The sequence below is a fragment of the Ochotona princeps genome, chromosome 25, assembly GCF_030435755.1.
Source record: "Ochotona princeps isolate mOchPri1 chromosome 25, mOchPri1.hap1, whole genome shotgun sequence".
NCBI classification, from domain to species: Eukaryota; Metazoa; Chordata; class Mammalia; order Lagomorpha; family Ochotonidae; genus Ochotona; species Ochotona princeps.
The window spans coordinates 1,760,662-1,779,688 of NC_080856.1; the positions used below are offsets into that span (position 1 = coordinate 1,760,662).

The window sequence follows — 19,027 nt, forward strand, 5'->3', positions numbered from 1 at the left end:
AGTCAACTGCCCTCTCTTTATGTCCAGTCCAGGCAACTGCCCTCTCTCCACGTCCAGTCCAGGCAACTGCCCTCTCTCCACGTCCAGTCCAGGCAACTCCCTCTCTCCATGTCCAGTCCAGTCAACTGCCCTCTCTCCATGCTCACTGCTCAGCTCCTGGGGCAGGGCAGTGGCATTAAACTTCTCTTTGAAGGACTCCAGCGTGACGTGTGTCCTGAGCCCTCCCATGGGTGGTCTCCAGGTTCAGGAACTGACAGCTAGAGTGTTCCACAGGTGTGTTCCTGCAGGAGACTGCAGAGCGCCGGGCCCTCTGCACTTCTTGACCTCAGCCCGAGGCAGTCTTCCCAAGTAGTATAGCGTTATTTGGCAGGAGGAAGCTGCTCTGGGTGCTGAGAGGGTTTGGCAGGAGGATCTGAGTGCCACTTCCGCTGAGCCAAGCCCAGTGTGAATCCAGTCCTGAAGCCTGTGAGTGCCAGGGGTTGTGGAGAAGCTGTTGGCTCCAGTCAGGAGGCTTCCGAGAGGCTAGGAGCTATGCTGTCACTGGGTCACACTGTGCAGCTCAGCAAGAAACACAAGAGCCATGGCCCTCATCCTTCCCTTGGGCAAGCTCATCCTGACCCCAACGCAGCAGCTTCCCACCCTCTCCCCTGTGCACCTGCCCTCTCAGTTCACATTGTCTTCATTGTCACAGCCCAGCTTGCTTCCTGCCTGTGCCCTCTGTCCAGCAGCATAGCTTTCCATCACTGTAACTCACACACCTCCTTCTTTCTTCCTGGCAGTGGTAACACACCCATCGCCGTCTGGGGCACTCACCTGGACCTCATACAGAACCCTCAGATCCGTGCCAAGCATGGAGGCAAGGAACACATCAATGTGAGTCCAGGGTGGGAGCTGATCCACTGCATGTGGCAGCCTGAGCTCGGGGGTAGTGCCACTGAGAGTGCCAGGCACTGTCACCCTTTTGGACAGAGCTGGAGCCGGTGCCAGCAACAGAGTGTCTGAGTACGTGGTCGGTCCCGGTTACCAGATCTGTCAACCTCCCGTATAAGCCCCATGCTCTACGCGCAGAGTCCCTGTCCAGTGTGTGCACACAGCATCACCTCCCCTCTGACTCCTTCCCCAGGTCTGTGAGGTCCTCAATTCCACCGAGATGACGTGCCAGGCTCCAGCTCTCACCCTGGGCCCCGACCACCAGTCGGACCTGACCGAGAGGCCCGAGGAGTTTGGCTTCATCTTGGACAACGTCCAGTCCCTGCTTATCCTCAACAAAACCAACTTCACCTACTACCCCAACCCTGTGTTTGAAGCTTTCGGTCCCTCGGGAATACTGGAGCTTAAGCCTGGCACACCCATCATCCTAAAGGTGAGGCGGGGTGGAGAAGGCTCCTGTTCAGGCTCCCATACAGAAGGCGGCCAACTCCCACTCTGAGTTTTCACTAGAAGGAAACTTTATGGCCCAGGGCCCTCTAGGGCAGCTGGTGCGCCAAGGCCATTTGACTCCCAGGCTTGTGACCTTAGAGTCCAGGGGTTGGGAGGTTCAGGATCTCGCGCTATGTCTGCGTGGGCGGCTGTGAACAATCCAGGGCATGGGGTGTTCTGGGAGCCCTGGGTTGCAAATGAATTGTGGCTCGTCTGAGCACTGGGTGACAGTGCCTGCTGCTGAGCAGCGAGAGGCACTTCCGGTGATGGACTTCCCGCCCGAGGAAAGGAGGAAGGCAGCGTGCACACTGCTCTGGTCTGTTTGCTGTTACTGCCATGGAATCCCCGAGCCTGGGTACTCACCAAGAAAAGAGGTTTATGGAATGTGCAACTAGAAAGGCTCCCAGGACCAACAGCATGGTGCAGGTTCTGCCAAGGGTTCTCTGGTTGTGGCAGCTCACAGTCTTTGACATGACAGCAGTGCGCTGGGGAGGGAAGAGGCACATTCCAGGGAGGAAGCCAGAGTGTGAGGAGGGGACAGCAAGGGCCCTTTCTAGGCACCACCTAGGAAAGCCCTAACTGCAGTTAACCAGGTCACTCAGGGAACCCAGCCTGCAATCCGGGTACCATGGGGAACAAAGCATGGGCCGGGGGCTCGAGAGACCCGCTGCAACAGGTGCGCTCTGACCTACACTGTGATACAGGGGACTCTAGGGTGGGGTGGGGAGGCTGTAACTATGGTCCAACTCTGAGTTAGAGACCAGGATTTTTCTATGCCTTTAGGGCAAGAACCTGATCCCACCCGTGGCAGGGGGCAATGTGAAACTGAACTACACTGTGCTGGTCGGGGAGAAGCCGTGCACCGTGACCGTGTCGGACGTGCAGCTGCTGTGCGAGTCACCCAACCTCGTCGGCAGGCACAAAGTGATGGTGAGGCTGACAGATACGGTCCTGGGGGGAGCGTTCACAGCGGGGCAGGTGGTGGGAGTGGCGCTGCTCCATCTCCACCCCCTGGAGCTGAGGCTGCTGGATGTTTCTCGTAAGGAGCCTACACTCCTGGTTCCCTCTTCTTATTTTGAGCCTGTCTGTCCCCAAGCTGGTCAGTGTAACCACAAGGTCGGTGCGAAACAACAGGCAATCGTGGGCAGCAACATTTACTATTGGCCAAAAGGTTTCCAAGGGGAGGGATGCTGCTGGCCTGACCTGGGTCCCGGTCCTCCCTCTAGGCAGTAGGCCATGAATTAGGTCTTGAGGCATTGGGCATAGTATCCCATCAGCCTCATTAGGTCCCTCGTGGAAACAATGCTAGCTCCCAGGAGGCCTGCAGGGCTTCCTGAGTGGAACATCACCTCTGCTGGTCAGGCCCACCTGGAGTCCTGTCTGTTTTCACCAGCAGCCAAGAGGGGGTGCTCCCTGGTATCCCACCTCCTCCACCCACACACCACCCACTGGGCTGCCATGCCCTGCCTCACTCCCAGCCCCCTCTCACCCTGTGTGTCACCTCAGGCCCGAGTCGGTGGCATGGAGTACTCTCCAGGAATGGTGTACATCATGCCCGACAGCCCGCTCAGCCTGCCCGCCATCGTCAGCATCGCGGTGGCCGGAGGCCTGCTCATCATCTTCATAGTGGCTGTGCTCATCGCCTACAAGCGCAAGTCCCGCGAGAGTGACCTCACCCTGAAGCGGCTACAGATGCAAATGGACAACCTGGAGTCCCGGGTGGCCTTGGAGTGCAAGGAAGGTAGCCAGGGGACGGGGTCTGCAGGTAGCCAGGGGACGGGGGTCTGAAGGTAGCCAGGGGACAGGAGTCTGAAGGGACAGGGGTCTGCAGGTAGCCAGGGGACGGGGTCTGCAGGTAGCCAGGGGACGGGGTCTGCAGGTAGCCAGGGGACGGGGTCTGCAGGTAGCCAGGGGACAGGAGTCTGAAGGGACAGGGGTCTGCAGGTAGCCAGGGGACGGGGTCTGAAGGTAGCCAGGGGACGGGGGTCTGCAGGCCTTCCCCTCCAGCGTGTGTGTACATGTGTGCGCGTGCACAGATCTGAACCTCTCATGCTCAAGCAAGCAGATGCGGCCATGGGCAGTGCTGGGGCAGGAGTGGAAGAGGCTGGGAGCCGCCCAGCCAGGAGGAGGCCACCCGATCCCCAGGACAGAAGAGGCAGGCTAAGGCCTGCCTGCCTCTGCTTGAGGTGCCGGCCTGGGATCCGTTCAGACCCACTGGAGCAGCCTCCAGATGGGAGAGCCGGACACGCTGGGCTTGCCGCTGTCCTGGAGGGGAAGCCCAAGGATGCCTTGATGGGACACATTCAGGCAGCCCTCAACTCGCTTGTTTCAGTGGGAAGAGCAGGCTGCGGGGCTGTCGAGGGATTTCCAAAAGTTGACAAATGCCACCATGAGGTGAGATCCAAGGAGGAAGCCTGGGAGCCATTCCCAGAGCCGCCTGGGAGGAGCCAGGATGGGCTGTGTGTGTGCTTGGCTCTCCCTGCGACATGGGCACAAGCCAGGGTCTGTTCTGGTGGGGCAGCAGGTCCAATGCAGCCCTCTCTGCCTCCTTCAGCTGTCAGCACAGCATTGGCCTGGTGGGACTGTTAATTACTGCCTTTTATTATATTTACGCTGCCTAATTTTTTTCTCCGCAACGTACTCTTCCCTCTAATTAGGTGTAGTGATTAGAATCTCTTTTATGTGTGGCAGGCTCGAGCCTTTGAATGTTGGAGGCTCTTGGTGACTTCAGGGAAAGCTGCAGATGGATGAAAAGCTAGCTTACTTCTCTTCCTTCCAGCCAGCTGAGCACCCCAGCTGGGAGGGGGCAGCCCTGGGCTAGGTGACACCCAGAGCTCCCCGCAGCAGGTTCCTGAGCCAGACGGGAGTCCAGCCTAGAGCTCTCCCGTGCCTTCTAGCTCCCCTGGGAGAGCTGCACGGCCTGGTTGAGGGTGGGAGCTGATCTGGAGGATCAGCCATGAACGTTCCTTCTAGGGGCTGTCCAGGGTGGCTGCTGAACCTGGTCTGGTGACGGTGTTTTCTCAAAGCCTCACCATCAGCCACGATGTCAGGCCGACTCGCAGTCACAGGACAGCCAGCCTGAGCTTTCAAGACACAGGTGTATACACGTGAGTGTGTGCATTCACACCCACACACTTCCTGGCACATTCACACCTGCATGTGCTCACCACACTGTCTCACACGGATGCACACACAGAGACCTGCTCCCACTCTAAGCACCTAACACACTCATCCATGCACTGACACTCACACTCGGACGGACACTCATGAATCCCACACTCCTACAAGCACACACATCCATGTGCTCACCCTAGATACCTGCTGTGTCTGGGAGGCTTTGGGTGACAGTAGGCTGCAAAGGCCTCCAGTCTGCCTGTTCACACACAAGCATGCCCGCCAGCTACATCAGTTCCACTTGCCACATTGAGATTCTGCCTTCAGCAGCATGCCCCAGGACAAGAATGACGGTATCTGTGTGACTGGGGCAGCAGGAAGGTGTGCAGGCCTTGCCTGGTGTTCAGCTCATGTCCCCTTTGAGCCCTTGCACAAGAAGCCTGGGAGTCCAACAGATGCAAAGCCACGTCTGTGTCTGAGGCTTAGGACTAGCAAAGCTTCTGGGACAGTTTTTGGGGAAATCCACGTACTGTTCATGTGGTTGTAAGAGTCCCCTGGTTTCTGGGCTTGCGTTTCCAGGTTCCTACAGCCATGCGGGGCTTGCAAATCCCTTGTGAGTCCACAAATTAGTGTTTGCCTGTCCTGGGATTCATGCCAGCAGCAGGAAGTCTCAGCTAGTCAACATGCCACTGCGTGCTGCCCCACGCCTGCTAGAGTATGTATGTGTGACTACACGCACCAAGGAGAAAGGCAGAGCTGGGGGTGCTGGGTATCCTCTGAGAATCTGCTGTGGCAAGGGTGGCGTGCAGGAGGATGTGCCCAAGCAGGGAGGCATCTCGGCTTTGGCAGAGCTCCTGAGAGCCCCTGGCTGCACCGCATCCACCCAGCAGCCAGTTAGAACCTTGCAAATCTGTTTTGAGGCCCGAGCTGCCGCCAGAGTCTTGTCCACATGCAGATCCTAGTCCATCATCAGGTAGCATCACCTTGAGGACTGGAGGACAAAGACGCACCTGCATGCTTACACAGAGCAAGTCCACGAGTGTGGCAGAGCCTCCAGCTGAACCGCCTTGGTCAGGCTGATGACCCCAGGGGCGACATGGTGCAGAATCCGGCTTTCTTTCCAATGTCTTCCTTGATCCGAAGACACTGTGGGGAAGTCTGACGAGGAAACCCACTACAAAACCCAGCCTCAGGGACACACTGGTCCTCCCTGCAAGCTCTCCCTTGTCCCCCTCTGCTGCCCAGCCTTTTGCCCTCAGAGAATCGTCCCTGGTCCCAGCCACAGCACAGAACTGTACTCTCCACGCTTGGAAAGGCATTCACATTGTCTCCTTGCTAACCACATTGTCCCAGCTGCTTGAGGCAGAGCGTATGGTGCCACTCCCACACCACGGGAGCCATTGCTCGCGGCTCCTCTGTGTCCGTGGTGAGGGTTGTGGGCTTTCAGATGGGGGTGGCTCTTGGGCAGCCCCAGCCAGCTGCCCCACAGGTCTGTCTTCATTCCAGCCTTTGCCGAGCTGCAGACGGACATCCATGAGCTGACCAGCGACCTGGACGGAGCCGGGATCCCCTTCCTGGACTACAGAACCTACACCATGCGGGTTCTGTTCCCAGGAATAGAAGACCACCCTGTGCTCCGGGACCTGGAGGTGAGGCGTGGGGCTTAGGCTGGTGGGAGAGCAGGGAGCTAGTGTGTTGATGACCTGAGGAGAGCAGGCTGAGACCAGGGAGAGGATTGCGACTTTGCCCAACTTCCTCCAGCACAAGCCACTGCCCCTGGCAGAGACAGGGCCAGGTAGGGAGGTTTGCATCTGAGCGTCCAGTACCTTCACCTGCGGTCTCACTGTTTCAGCCGTGCCCTGAAAATACTGCATGGGAGATTCCAGAACTAAATAATGCATGTGTTTTCGATAGCTTTTATTATAACATTTGTTGTAATTGTCCCATTTTATTTGTTGTTGATCTCTTACTGTGCCTCTTCTGTAAACTGAACTTCATCATGGATTTGTCTGTGTGGGAAAACGTGTGGCCTATGTGGGATTCCGAGCAATCGGGTTTCAGGCACCTGCAGAACATCCTAGACCATATCCACCTTAGACAAGGGGCATTGTTGCGCACACCTGTGCTCCCGTGCGTGTTGGCGGTGTGGCCTGCCCACCAGCTGTGCCCTGCTGGGAAGATGGCTGACCTTGTAAGGTTCCCCAACAGACAGGCGGATTCGCCCACCTCCCCACCCTTCCCCTGGCTGGTACAGGCTCTGGGAGAGAAGCAGCAGATGTGAGTTGGGGAGTTGGCTGGGCATCACTGGATTGAGCACTCCGCTTTCTCGGATCTTGGATGACCTTCCCATCCCCAGAGAAGTAAAGGGACTTGCCCAAGCTTACACACTAGTGTGACATCACAGTCCATGGGAAACCACGAGTCCTGACTGAGTCACATGGCTGTCAAGAGGAACCTGGCACTGTGCTAGCTAGAGGATCAGGCCTGATGATCCGCCAGCCATGGAGCACCCCAACCTCCCAGAGATCCTGCTGAGGGGCTGTGAGGGTATGCTGAGGCCCCAGACCCGCGTCAGCTCTGCATCACCATCAGGCAAGAGCTGAGACCCTGGAGTCTGGCAGAAATGAGTTCAATCCCAGCATTTGCTGCTTACTAAAGGGGTGGGGCTATCTCCATGCTTCAGCTGGTTCATCTGTTGGGCTCCGTGGGGTGAAGTGTGTGATGCAGCAGTGGCCTTGATAAGGACTCCATGGCCTTAGCCTGGCAGATTGTTGTGGTGTAGCAAGTGGAGGGAGCGTTATCCACGTGACCCAGCCCAGCCGTCTGCATGTTATTGGGATGCCCAGTAGATGCATCAGAGAATCCTCCCGTCTCCCCACAGGTCCCGGGCTACCGGCAGGAGCGCGTGGAGAAAGGCCTCAAGCTCTTCGCGCAGCTCATCAACAGCAAGGTCTTCCTACTGTCTTTCATCCGCACGCTGGAGGCGCAGCGCAGCTTCTCCATGCGCGACCGCGGCAACATGGCCTCGCTCATCATGACCGTGCTGCAGAGCAAGTTGGAGTACGCCACCGATGTGCTCAAGCAGCTGCTGGCCGACCTCATCGACAAAAACCTGGAGAGCAAGAACCACCCCAAGCTGCTGCTCAGGAGGTCAGCATGCCCCACTCCATCCAGCCCAGCCCAGCCCAGCCTGGTCCTGCCCTCCCGGACTAGCCAAGCTCAGCCCTGCCCAGCCAGCCCTGCCCTGCCCTGCCCTCCTGGACTAGCCAAGTTCAGCCCAGCCCAGCCTAGTGCAGCCCAGCCCTGCCCTCCGGGACTAGCCTAGCCTAGCCTGGCCCTGCCCTCCCAGACTAGCCTAGATCCATCCTGTCCAGCCCAGCCCTGCCCAGCCCTGCCCAGCCTAGGCTGTTCCTGCCCTCCTAGGCTAGCCGAGCCTGGCCCTGCCCTGCCCAGCCTAGCTCAGCCTAGCCTGGCCCTGCCCTCCTGGACTAGCCTAGCCCTGTCCAGCCTAGCCCAGCTTAGCCTAGTCTAGTCCGGTCCAGCCCTCCCAGACTGGCTTTCCAGACCCATCAGGGTGATTGTGCAGAGTTCCTAGAGCTGCCACATTCCCAGGGGTTTGGGAGACTCGAGACCTGAGGCCGGACTGCAGCTCACGCCTCCACTCCTCTCCATAGGAAAGCCTGTGAGACAGCCGTGGCTGTCATTTCACCTTCTGCTGGGCTCCCCACCTGCAGCTGCTCTCCTCTACCCTCCCTGTCCTTCTGCTTTCTTGGCTTTGACCTTTGCTACTGGAGCGCTTCTCTCACGGGATCTTCAGAGGTCGTTGTGTGGCCTCATCTGAGGCAGATCCTGTGGGCTGTCCGTGCAAGCTTGCTTCATTCCCCGAGCGGCCGTAACGGTGGGAGCTGTGCTGATCTGAAGGCAGGAGTGCCGCTTGCTGGCCTCCCACACGGGTGCAGGGTTCTGCAGCCTTGAGCCGTCCTCGACTGCTTTCCCAGGCCACAAGCAGGGAGTGGAGTGGGAATGGAGCAGTTGGAACTAGTGCCCATAAGGGATGCCGGCGCTTGCAGGTAGAGGACTAGCCTGTGAGCCATTGTACTGGCTTCCCAAATTGAAGTCCTAATGAGGAACCCAGGTGTCTCAAATGCCTGTGAAGCTTGGGCTGCAAGCCCTGTAAGGACAGCTTATCCCACACAGCCCATGTTTCCAGCTCCTGCTGTAAGCTGCAGACAGCTCGCAGGTCTACCCCAGGAGGCTTCCCGATGCCCCTTCTCTCGCTTAGTCACTGCTGTGCGCAGGCAGCCGTTCCCGTAGCCTTGGCCAGCTGGGACAGCCAAGAGGTCTTCCAAGCATCCAGACACTGGGTCAAGGCCCTTTCGCAGCCCTCAGCCAGAGCTCGCATTCTCACTGGACCCTCCTGTGCTGGGAAGCTGTCTCTTCCACTCCTTACATCGCCCAGTCTCTTTGACCTTGACCCATCGGAAGCCACACGGTCCCACAGCAAGTGGCTACATCCAGCCCTGTGCCGGCACTGCCCACTGCTCTTGTGCCCTGACTACCAACTCGGGAGCAAGGGCTCCAGGGAGGGGGTGGGCTCAGGCCCTTTCCAGGTGTAGGGGGCATTGGCCTGCACAGCCGCGAAAGGTTGCTGTATAGAGGAAGCTAGGTGGTTCATTCTGCTTTTTGCTTTACTCCCAGCATGCAGCCACCTGCCGGCATAATTTTGGGGTTGCCGCCATGGGCCAGCACCCCTGCTGACAGGTTCCACCTTGGTCCTGGTCCTGGTCCTGACCACCTCCTGCCGCTTCCCATCACATTCTAGCGGATGCTCTGGCCCCTCCCACCCCCAATCCATTTCCTTTTCTTCTTTCCCCAGTCGCCCGCTCTTTTCACAAGTCTTCCTTCTTTTCTATTTCCAGCTCATTTTCTGCTGGCAGCTACCCAGCTGCCTTGGGGCTTTAGTCATTAGTATTTACTGGCAATTGCAACTTCAAATGTGGTTCATGCCTACCTGGACGGTCAGCGTGTGTCTAGAGTTAGCCTCGTGCTTAGTGCAGGCTCTAAGTGGGGGCAGCCACAGATGTTCAGCTGACAACATTGCCCCATCTTCTCTTCTGAGCTAAAGAACAATATGAAAGATGTGAGTTAGACTCAAGAAGGAACTGGTGACTGAGAATGAAACAGTGCAAGAATTTCCAGAGGAACTCCCAGAGTATTGAGACATTTCACAGTTCAAAAAAAATTTGAAATTTTATTTGAAAGGCAAGGAGACAAAGTGAGGCAGAGAAGAACTCCCTTCCGTTGCCTCACTTCCCGAATGCGTGCACTGACCGGGACTGGGTTAGGCTGAAGCAAGGGTCAGGACTCACCGCCGTGAGCCATCCTTTGCCACATCCAGAATGGCAGAAAGGTGAGACGATGAGCAGAGCTGGTCCCAGGCCTGCGGAGACGCATGTCTCAGGCAGTGCCTTAGCTGTGAGACAAACGCCCAACCCTAGAAATGGGCTGATCTGTGGTCTTGACTGAGTCTGGCAGCGGCCCCGGGGGTCTTTAGTGTGCATCGTGACGTAGCCTGGCCTGTCTGGCATTTTCACCATGACCCTTTCCTCTTGCCAAATTTCCTGTCTATTTAGGACCTCTGCTGTCTTCTTCTTCTTTTCTGCCCTAAAGAAACACATCTGGCTTTTAAATTGGCCATGGCAAAACCATTCAGTTGATAGTTACAAGCCACACATGACCGTCCAGTGAGGTCAATACAATTACAAGTTGATACAGCGGAAAGCCCCCGTTCCACAGACGCTGCAGGGGGCCAGGGCCTGACCAGGTGCCTGGCGGCTGCAGTGTTAGACAGCACAGCTGCAGAAAACTGCCAGTCCCATGGGGAGTCCCAGTGGACAGGGGTGTTCTGTGACGTTCCCATGAAACCCCTATCTGGTATGGATTTCCAGCTTTGTAGTAAAAGCTCGTCAGAAGAGAGGGAGTAGAATAGGCGCCCATGAAATCCCCCCCTTTTATTGCAAAGACAGAGTTATACAGAAAAGCAGATGAAGGCCAGAGACAAAGGTGCTCCATCTGCTGGTTCACTCCCCTGAATGGCCACCACGTTGCAGGCTGAGCTACGCCAAAGCCAGGAGCCAGGAGCTCCACCCATGTCTCCATGCGGGTGCAGGGGTCCAAGGACCTTCCCAGGTACATTAATGAGCTGGATTGGAAGTGGAACAACTGGTACTCAAATGGGATCTGGCACTGCAGGGCGATGGTCTAAATGGCTGTGCCACGGAGCTGCCCCATGGACTTGTATTCATTAAGCTCTCGAGACCCAGCCTGGATGCGGTCAGGTTTCTGCTCAGGCCGGTTCTCACCCACTGCTGCTTTCTTGTCTTGCTGCCTGGGTCCCTTGGGACAGGACAGAGTCGGTGGCTGAGAAGATGCTGACTAACTGGTTCACCTTCCTGCTCTACAAGTTCCTCAAGGTAGGGCTCAGTGCAGCCACACTTCTGGCCCTGCCTCCTAAACTTGACCTTCATCCTCCCCTGCCTGCCCCATTGTGCTCCACACCTCCTGGGCCACCCTCATCAGGCCTGACTCACAGCCCACCTCTTTGCCACTGTCCCACATGGTGGTCCCGGGTGGTCCTAGCTTCTGGGACCCAGCGCCTCCCTGGCTGGCCAGCTCCCTCCCAGATGAGCCTCAGGGAGGACCCTGTGGAACCCATAAAGCTGCGTTCTCATTCTACACCAAACCAAGTAGTACATTCTTTTTCTGCAACCTCACCTGACTGAGTCTGATAAGGGTCCCTGGCAGGTAGAGGAGCCTCCTGGGGTGGCAGATAAGCCCACCTTGGACTTGGGAGGTGGAAGGCTGCTTGTATTCAAAGGAGCTTGGGCCACCCAGAGCTGACCCCTGTCTCTTAATGGGGCCTCAGGGAGCCAGGGAGGGGGTCTGAGGGTGGGAGAAGGAGCAAGAGCTGGGAGGGCAATGGAGCCAGGCACAGTGCAAGAGCTGGCTCTGGGAAACTGGTAGGAAGACGCAGGTGGGAGCAGACCCTGGGGTCCAAAAAGCTGAGAGCATGGCCGAGCAGAAGAGGGCAGGGTGAGGAAGTCAGAGGAGAGAATTGAAAATCTGAGCCTGAATGCAGAAGGGAGGAAAACGCGGGCAGGCGGCCAAGAGTTGCCCTTTGGAGATGCAGGCTGGGGCACAGACTGCACACCTGTGCCTCCCAGGCCCACCAGCATGGTCTCTGCTTGCATCCAGGAATGTGCTGGGGAGCCCCTCTTCTCCCTGTTCTGTGCCATCAAGCAGCAGATGGAGAAGGGCCCCATCGACGCCATTACGGGGGAGGCGCGCTACTCCCTGAGTGAGGACAAGCTTATCCGGCAGCAGATTGACTACAAGACCCTGGTAAGCCAGCCTGGTCGTGTGGCAGCCCTACACAGTGAAGGTGACACAGGGTACTGGGGCCCGGGGCTCAACACAGCCAAACCTCACTGCAGCAGAAGCACTGTGGGGCCTCAGGCCAAGCCCAGGTCGCGACGGAGAGCCTGGTTCCGTTCTTGTCATCACTTCTGCCAGTGGAGGATTGACATCTTTCAGACCATTCTGTGCAGGCAGGAAGGACAGGAAAGTAAGAAGAATTCCTCCTATTTCCAAAGCACACACTTGCCCACTAGTTCAACTACAACTGTGGTCTGAGTTGTACGAACAAGGTCAGGATGGCCTTGTGGGAAAAGGGCTGTGTTCAAGGGGTGTGCCAAAGTCATCCTGTTTGAAAACAGTTGCCCAAGGAAGCAGCAGAACTTGGCATTGGGGAGTCCAGGTCTAGAATCAAGACAAGCCTTTGATCTGAACCTGGAGCCATGGACCAGCTGTGTGATTTGGAGCAGGTCGAAGTTCTTTTAACTGAATCAGTAGGGGCTGGGGGTAATGATAGAGCGACTAAAATGGGGCCGTAATAGTGTCTGCAGTGAGGCTGTGCCGAGGGCTGATTGGCCTATGGCCACCAGGGGCTAGTGCTCACCCTTGTCCATCCATCCGCCGGCCGTCTACTGCTTCTCACTCAGGGTGTGGACTCTCAGAAAGCTTGGGAATGAGCTGTGCTCTCTCACCAAGCCTTTGACTCTGAGAGCAGAGAAGTGAGTTGAGAGTGGGTAAGAAGCCAAGAGAAGATCTGTATGTGGGCCTACTGTGCGTATGCCTCCCAAGAATGGAGGCAGATGGAGACAGCAGTAGTGGACGGGGCCAGAGGACAGCTGAGCAGCAGGCCAAGGCAGGGTTGAGCTGGGACAGACAGGATTCCCAGACATCCCTGTGGCCCACCAGGGAGACAGTGCCCACCTGCGAAGAAAGCTGGCCCTGCTGGCTGGGGAGACTGGACCGCTGTGGCCCTGCCCCCTCCCATCTCCTGAGAGCGTGGGGATCCCCAGCTAGCCGAGGGAGCAGCCTTGCCAGCATCGTGTGTGCTGGCGCAGACTCAGTGGCAGCAGCCTGGGAAGGAGGCCCCTGCTTCCTTGCAGCTCCCGTCTGCTCAGTCAGAGTAGGAAATCCTGCAAATAGAGACCTGCTAGGGTTTCCTTTCATCGTCTGCTGCCTGTCCATTCCCGTTCTTTCCTGATGTGCTGCATGCTGCGGTGCGTTGGCGGGATGCTCTGTCCCCACATTGCCGCTGTCTGTGTTCCTGGTGTCACTGACTCCACTTAAAGAGAATGGAAGGAAATTGCTGGAGGTTGGGGAGGAGCATCCGAGGAGGCGGGATGCTGGGAGGCCGGGGCAGTGGGAGACTGCGAGCCTCAGGCTGGTTTCACCTAGAGCAGAAACTGCTGCAGGGAGATAGTAAATGCAGCCACCCTCCAGGCCCCAGGAAGGGGCGGCTCCAAGTGCCTCAGCCGTGAGGGACCAGGAAGGAAAACAGGGAGCTGGCTGCAGACAGAAGAGGTGAGCCCGGTCCAGGTCGGGCTTGGGGGCAACGAGAAAGCTGTAGCCTGCATGGCTTGGTCTCCCAGGCGTTTCTGCCTGGGGGAGGCCGAGCAGGTCCTCTCCTTGCCCTGCCACTGACCCAGACACAGGGCAGCCTGAGCAGCAGGCGGGGTGCACTGGGAGGGTCTTAGAAGGCAGGATGCTGGGAAGGCACACATGGACTTGCACGCCAGGGCCCTCCCACCATCACTTTCTTTTGAGTGCATTTTGAGGGTGCGAGTTTGGTTTTATAGATTCAAGGGATATTTTTTCTTTCTTAATGGAACAGGCGTGTCTCGTTGGCGCTGCTCGCAGTCAAGTTGCTAATGAAAGGCAGGCATCCAGGGCTGCCACATGGAGCGGGCCGGGTGGGGGGATGTCTGTCGTCTGGATCTGCAAACCAGATGGGCCAAGTGGGAAATGGCTGGGGGAGGGGCGCCGGGGATGGCTTGTGCCCGGAAGGAGAGCCCAGGCTGCGGGGTCACAGGGCATCTGAGCCCTCCCTGGCTCCCAACTCGCCCTTCCTCACTCCCGACTCGCCCTCAGTGCAACAGACCCATTAGGAGAACAGCAAGTCAACAGGATCAATCTGTTCAGGAAAGAAAGACGGTCTCACGACGCGGACTGTCCAGTCTTTCTGCTAGCTCTGCCTCCGCTCCAGGACGCTGCCTCTCCCCCTGACATAGGGTTTTGCCTTCAGAGTCAGGGAGGAATCCCAGGGGGCCTGAATCACCTGGTTTTTAAAGGGTGCTTTCTTGTTTTTAAGAAACACCTTAAGTTTCTTGTAGATTCTCCAAGCTCCCATCAGCTTTGTGAACCCTGCAAGAGGAGTCAGAATTCCCTGGGTTCTGGGTAGGCATGTGTGTCTGGGTGGAGCGACAGGGAAAGACAGACTGACATCCAGGGCCAGGGAAGGGGGTCCTGGGGGCCAGCTGCATGCACCTTACAGGCCGCCCCAGCTGCTTCTGAGTCCTCAGACAGTGTCTGCTTTGAAAACAGCACTCTTTCTGGACGGAGCTCAGTGTGCAGCTAGTACGATGCAAAGCCACCGTGGTTTCCGCTGGTTCGTCTGGGTGGGAAAGGACAGTGGGATTGGTGGGAATGCAGTCCTCCCGGGAGAGCCAGAGTAGCGGCCAGGACTGCAGGCAGCCACCAGTTGTCAGCGCTGTCCCCGCTGCCTCGCCCACAGGCCCCCCCTCTCTCCACCCCCAGGTCCTGAGCTGCGTCAGCCCGGACAACGCCAACAGCCCCGAGGTCCCAGTGAAGATCCTCAACTGTGACACAATCACTCAGGTCAAAGAGAAGATTCTGGATGCCATCTTCAAGAACGTGCCCTGCTCGCACCGGCCCAAGGCCGCAGATATGGACCTGGGTGAGCAGGCTGCTGCCCAGGAGCACCCCGAAGCTGCTCCCGTCTTCTCCTACAGCAGGAGGCCGAGAGGGGCACGGGGGGCAGAGGGGCAGGGCCCCCCAAGGGGTTAGGTTCCACAGCCCGCTTGGCTGAGCTGTGAGCAATGGCCCTGGCCACGTGGCAGGTCACACCTCTGGGCCCCTCACAGTGGAGAAGCCTGTGGAGAGGAGGGTTAGACGCAAAGTCTGCTGAGACCTGGTGGCTGGGCGCTGGCTGCTGCACCTCTGCTGCTCTCCCCCAGCTCTGCCCTCCCCCAGCTCTGCCCTCCGCCAGCTCTCCCCTCCCCCAGCTCTGCTGCCCTCCCCCAGCTCTGCTGCCCTCCCCCAGCTCTGCTGTCCTCCTCCAGCTCTCCCCTCCCCAGCTCTGCCCTCCCCCAGCTCTGCCCTCCGCCAGCTCTCCCCTCCCCCAGCTCTGCTGCCCTCCCCCAGCTCTGCTGTCCTCCTCCAGCTCTCCCCTCCCCAGCTCTGCCCTCCCCCAGCTCTGCTGCCCTCCGCCAGCTCTCCCCTCCCCCAGCTCTGCTGCCCTCCCCCAGCTCTGCTGTCCTCCTCCAGCTCTCCCCTCCCCAGCTCTGCCCTCCCCCAGCTCTGCCCTCCCCAGCTCTGTCCTCCCCCAGCTCTGCCCTCCCCCAGCTCTGCCCTCCCCCAGCTCTGCTGCCCTCCCCCAGCTCTGCTGTCCTCCCCCAGCTCTCCCCTCCCCCAGCTCTGCCCTCCCCAGCTCTGCTGCCCTCCCCCAGCTCTGCCCTCCCCCAGCTCTGCCCTCCGCCAGTTCTGCCCTCCCCCAGCTCTGCTGCCCTCCCCCAGCTCTGCCCTCCCCCAGCTCTGCCCTCCCCCAGCTCTGCCCTCCCCCAGCTCTGCCCTCCCCCAGCTCTGCTGCCCTCCCCCAGCTCTGCTGCCCTCCCCCAGCTCTGCTGTCCTCCTCCAGCTCTGCCCTCCCCCAGCTCTGCCCTCCCCAGCTCTGCCCTCCTCCAGCTCTGTGCTGTCATTTTTGCTGAATAGCTGAGGATCTGGGTCAGCCATAGAGGATGCAAGAACGAACAGAGCAAAATGAGCTGTGACAGCCTGCTGGGGTGCAGCGTGACACTGCATTTGAATGTGCCATGAACAGTTCTCACAGCCTGTACGGACAAGGGCATGCCACTTAGGGCCTCTCCACTGAGTCCAGGAAGTGGTGCCTGCGTTTCCGAGGACATCATCTGGCGGAAGTCCTTGTGAGGAGCCACAGGCTCGGGAGAGGCCAGGGTGTGGGACAGAGCAGATGGGACGGCCTCAGAGAGCCCTGGGTGTGAGACTGGTGCTGTCGGGTCCCTTGGTCGAGTTCCTTCACCTTTGCTTGCTCAGGAAATGGCATGGAGCTTAGGAAAGCACCAGACTCACAGCAGGAACCCACAGGGTGATGCAGAGCCGGGCTCACCCTGTACACTCAGTACTGGCTGCTGCGGAAGCCAGTCCCAGGAAGGACACAGTACAAGCAGCCTGCTGTAGCTTGCCATGCGAACCAAGGCATTTGTGCATACATGTGCAGTGTCTGGGGTCCCAAATCAGCATAGGGAGGGAGGACCTCCAGGGGCCTTTAATCCATCCATCTGGCCTCTAATCTGGCTGCAGCTAAGCTGTCCAAGACAGATGGGCATCTAGATTGCTTTCTCAAATCTGGAGGGAATTTTCCATCCATCCACCGCCTTGTCCCGTCTCCCCTCCCAGCTGCTGATGCCCAAGGACTACTGGGATCTGGAAGTTGGTTCTTCCCCAAGCTCTCACTTCTACTTTTAGCCCTGGGTCCTCGTGTGCGGCTCTGGGTAGTGTGTGTTTGACCCTGCGCCCTGTGCCCGGATGCTCTGGGTGAGAAGCTTGGGACAGGTATGCTCCCTCTGCTTTGGAGATGTTTTGGAGTGTGCTGTTTCCAGGACGAGTGTGAGGTGCCAAATGCATGCATGTGTACGTGTTGTGTGTGTACCACACTGGGTGTGAGTCCAGCTAGATATGGCTTGTCTGAGGCATTGTACTCATTGCTGCTGCCTCACACACCGTGGGTGTGGGGGCACAGCCTGCTGGGAGCACACCCAGGCAATGGAGGGAGCTCCCCAGGGGGTTCTCATAGGAACACGGAGTTCAGTCGGGTGGCCAGGCAGAGCCTGCCCTTTTGCTTTGTCCACGAGGCTCCCCTGTGTCCTGAGCCTAACTCTGGTGGAGTAGCTGAGGAACGGTGGCTGATGACGCTGGCAGGTGCTGAGTGTGCGTGTGGTTGTGTGTGGAGCTGTGTGCTCACGCTTTGCGTTGGGACCCTTGGGAGCCCCAGGAAGGACCCAGAGCCTCAGGCCTCGCAGGCTGTGGGAGTCTTGCAAGGGAGAGCTGTGGGGCACAGGACATGCTGTGTTCTCAGAGCGCAAGGTCCAGGGTCCCCCCGACCCCCAATCCATGTCCCTTTCCACACACAGGTACAGGACAGGGGAAGTGCCGTATCACTGAGGTCCCCCAGGACGGTGCCCTAGGAGAGCTTGCCTGCTGGCAGCTCCGTGCCAGGCTGGAGTGCTGCCCAGGACCATTCCTGGTATTTCAGCACACTTGCGAAGGCTTGGCAGTTTCCTGTCTGGGCTCAGGGATTCCTTTGGTCACTACCCGCTGCTCCCTGAGCAGAAACAGTGCTGTCGTGGCTCTGCAGCTCCGAGAGGCCCAGTGCCCTGGCCGTGATCACACAGCAGCAGGTGCACACAGACCATGGGCTGCTTCCCTCCGCTGTTAGCAGTGACCTTCAGAGACTCCTCCAGTTGAATGCAAATGCTCTGTCACAGCCCCCACAACTCCACTGCCCTCACTCGGCCTTGTGGCTCAAGTCGGGCTGAAAGAATGTGTTTTTTTTTTTCAAATAAGTAATTCCTGTATGCAATAGAAAGATACTCTATCTTCCGAGTGAGATATAAAGAGTCGGCAGCGGCTGTCTCCCCAGTTTGCATTTTCCACTGCACCTGATGGGAAAGACTGATAAAGATAATGGGATTTCTTTTGCTTTTTTTATTTCACCTCCCTCTCTCCCTGCAAGGTGGAAGTGTAACAAATTGGACTGTGAGTGTGTCTGTCCTTTGTGCCCAGAACCTGGGGCAGGGCATGGGGCTGCCTGCTGGAGCTGCTGGAAGAGGCCAGCACTAGCAATTTTCTCGGGGTGCCTTGCGTGTGAATGCCAGGGTTACCCTCCCTGTCGCTGCTGCCACCACCTACCTCAGTCTTCTGCAGCCCAACACACACAGTCCCGTATCCCACCTTCCAGCTTAGCTCTTAGAGCGCTAGCTTGGCTTTCTTACATTAGACTTGCAGATCCCTCTCCAGACACCCCCCCACACAGCCCAGATGCTGAGGTCCTAAATGCAGGGGTACACGGTCACTGATTTCTTCAAGTGCCAGAGTTTGATGACTTTGCATTTGGGAATCTGCTCTCCCAAATCATCCTTTCTGTATTGTTAAGAGGCATGGCTCAGTTCCCAGGTCAAGACTCTGACCCTGTGGGCAGCCATGTTCCAATCCATTCACAGTCCTGCCAGCTCGTGGCTCTCTGCATGTGACAAAGCAGCTGGATGGTGTCTTAGATGTGCACCAGGACACGCCTGCTGGGTCGGTGTAGCATAGAATCACGGCTCCTCCCACAGCCCAGTGTCCGGAGGTGGAGTGCACCCAGGGCTAGGGGTGTGTGTCCCTGGGGGGAACCTGCTCACAGCACTGCGTGGTGAGGCCCGTGGTGAGTGGTCACAGCGCTGCGTGGTGAGGCCCGTGGTGAGGCCTGTGGTGAGTGGTCACAGGCAGCAGCTCCAGCCTGGGCAGGAGGTCACCTGGCCATGAAGGTCATGGGGGTTGACCCTGCCAGCTCTGGGTCACCTAGACTGCCTCTCTGCCTCAGCCCTCCCTGAAGCCTCCTGTGCTGGGCTTGAGCACAGACACAACAGGAAGATCCAAGGGCCAGAAGTGCCCCAGCCTGGGGTCAGATGAGGTGCATGTGTGTGGGGGGAGGGATGTCTGCATGCTCATCTGTACACAGATATCATGAGCGTCCAGACAGCAAGGTGTGTGCAGCTCGGGGAGGTCGGCCTATCAGCAGAGCTCCTGCCAGTGAGTCCTGAGCCCCCAGGAGCTGGGCCAGCCGTGT

General features: G+C 58.2%; 1 protein-coding gene across 1 annotated transcript in view; it reads left to right on the forward strand.

The window, feature by feature from the left end:
- PLXNA4 (plexin A4) overlaps positions 1-19,027 on the forward strand; it is a 302,382-nt gene that overhangs the window by 263,425 nt on the left and 19,930 nt on the right. The window contains exons 16-24 of the mRNA XM_004598181.2: positions 780-873; positions 1,124-1,363; positions 2,203-2,349; positions 2,926-3,160; positions 6,040-6,182; positions 7,415-7,683; positions 10,940-11,006; positions 11,788-11,934; positions 14,698-14,857. Of these exons, the coding sequence (XP_004598238.2) occupies positions 780-873; positions 1,124-1,363; positions 2,203-2,349; positions 2,926-3,160; positions 6,040-6,182; positions 7,415-7,683; positions 10,940-11,006; positions 11,788-11,934; positions 14,698-14,857 (1,502 nt within the window). The remainder of the gene's footprint in view (positions 1-779; positions 874-1,123; positions 1,364-2,202; positions 2,350-2,925; positions 3,161-6,039; positions 6,183-7,414; positions 7,684-10,939; positions 11,007-11,787; positions 11,935-14,697; positions 14,858-19,027) is intronic.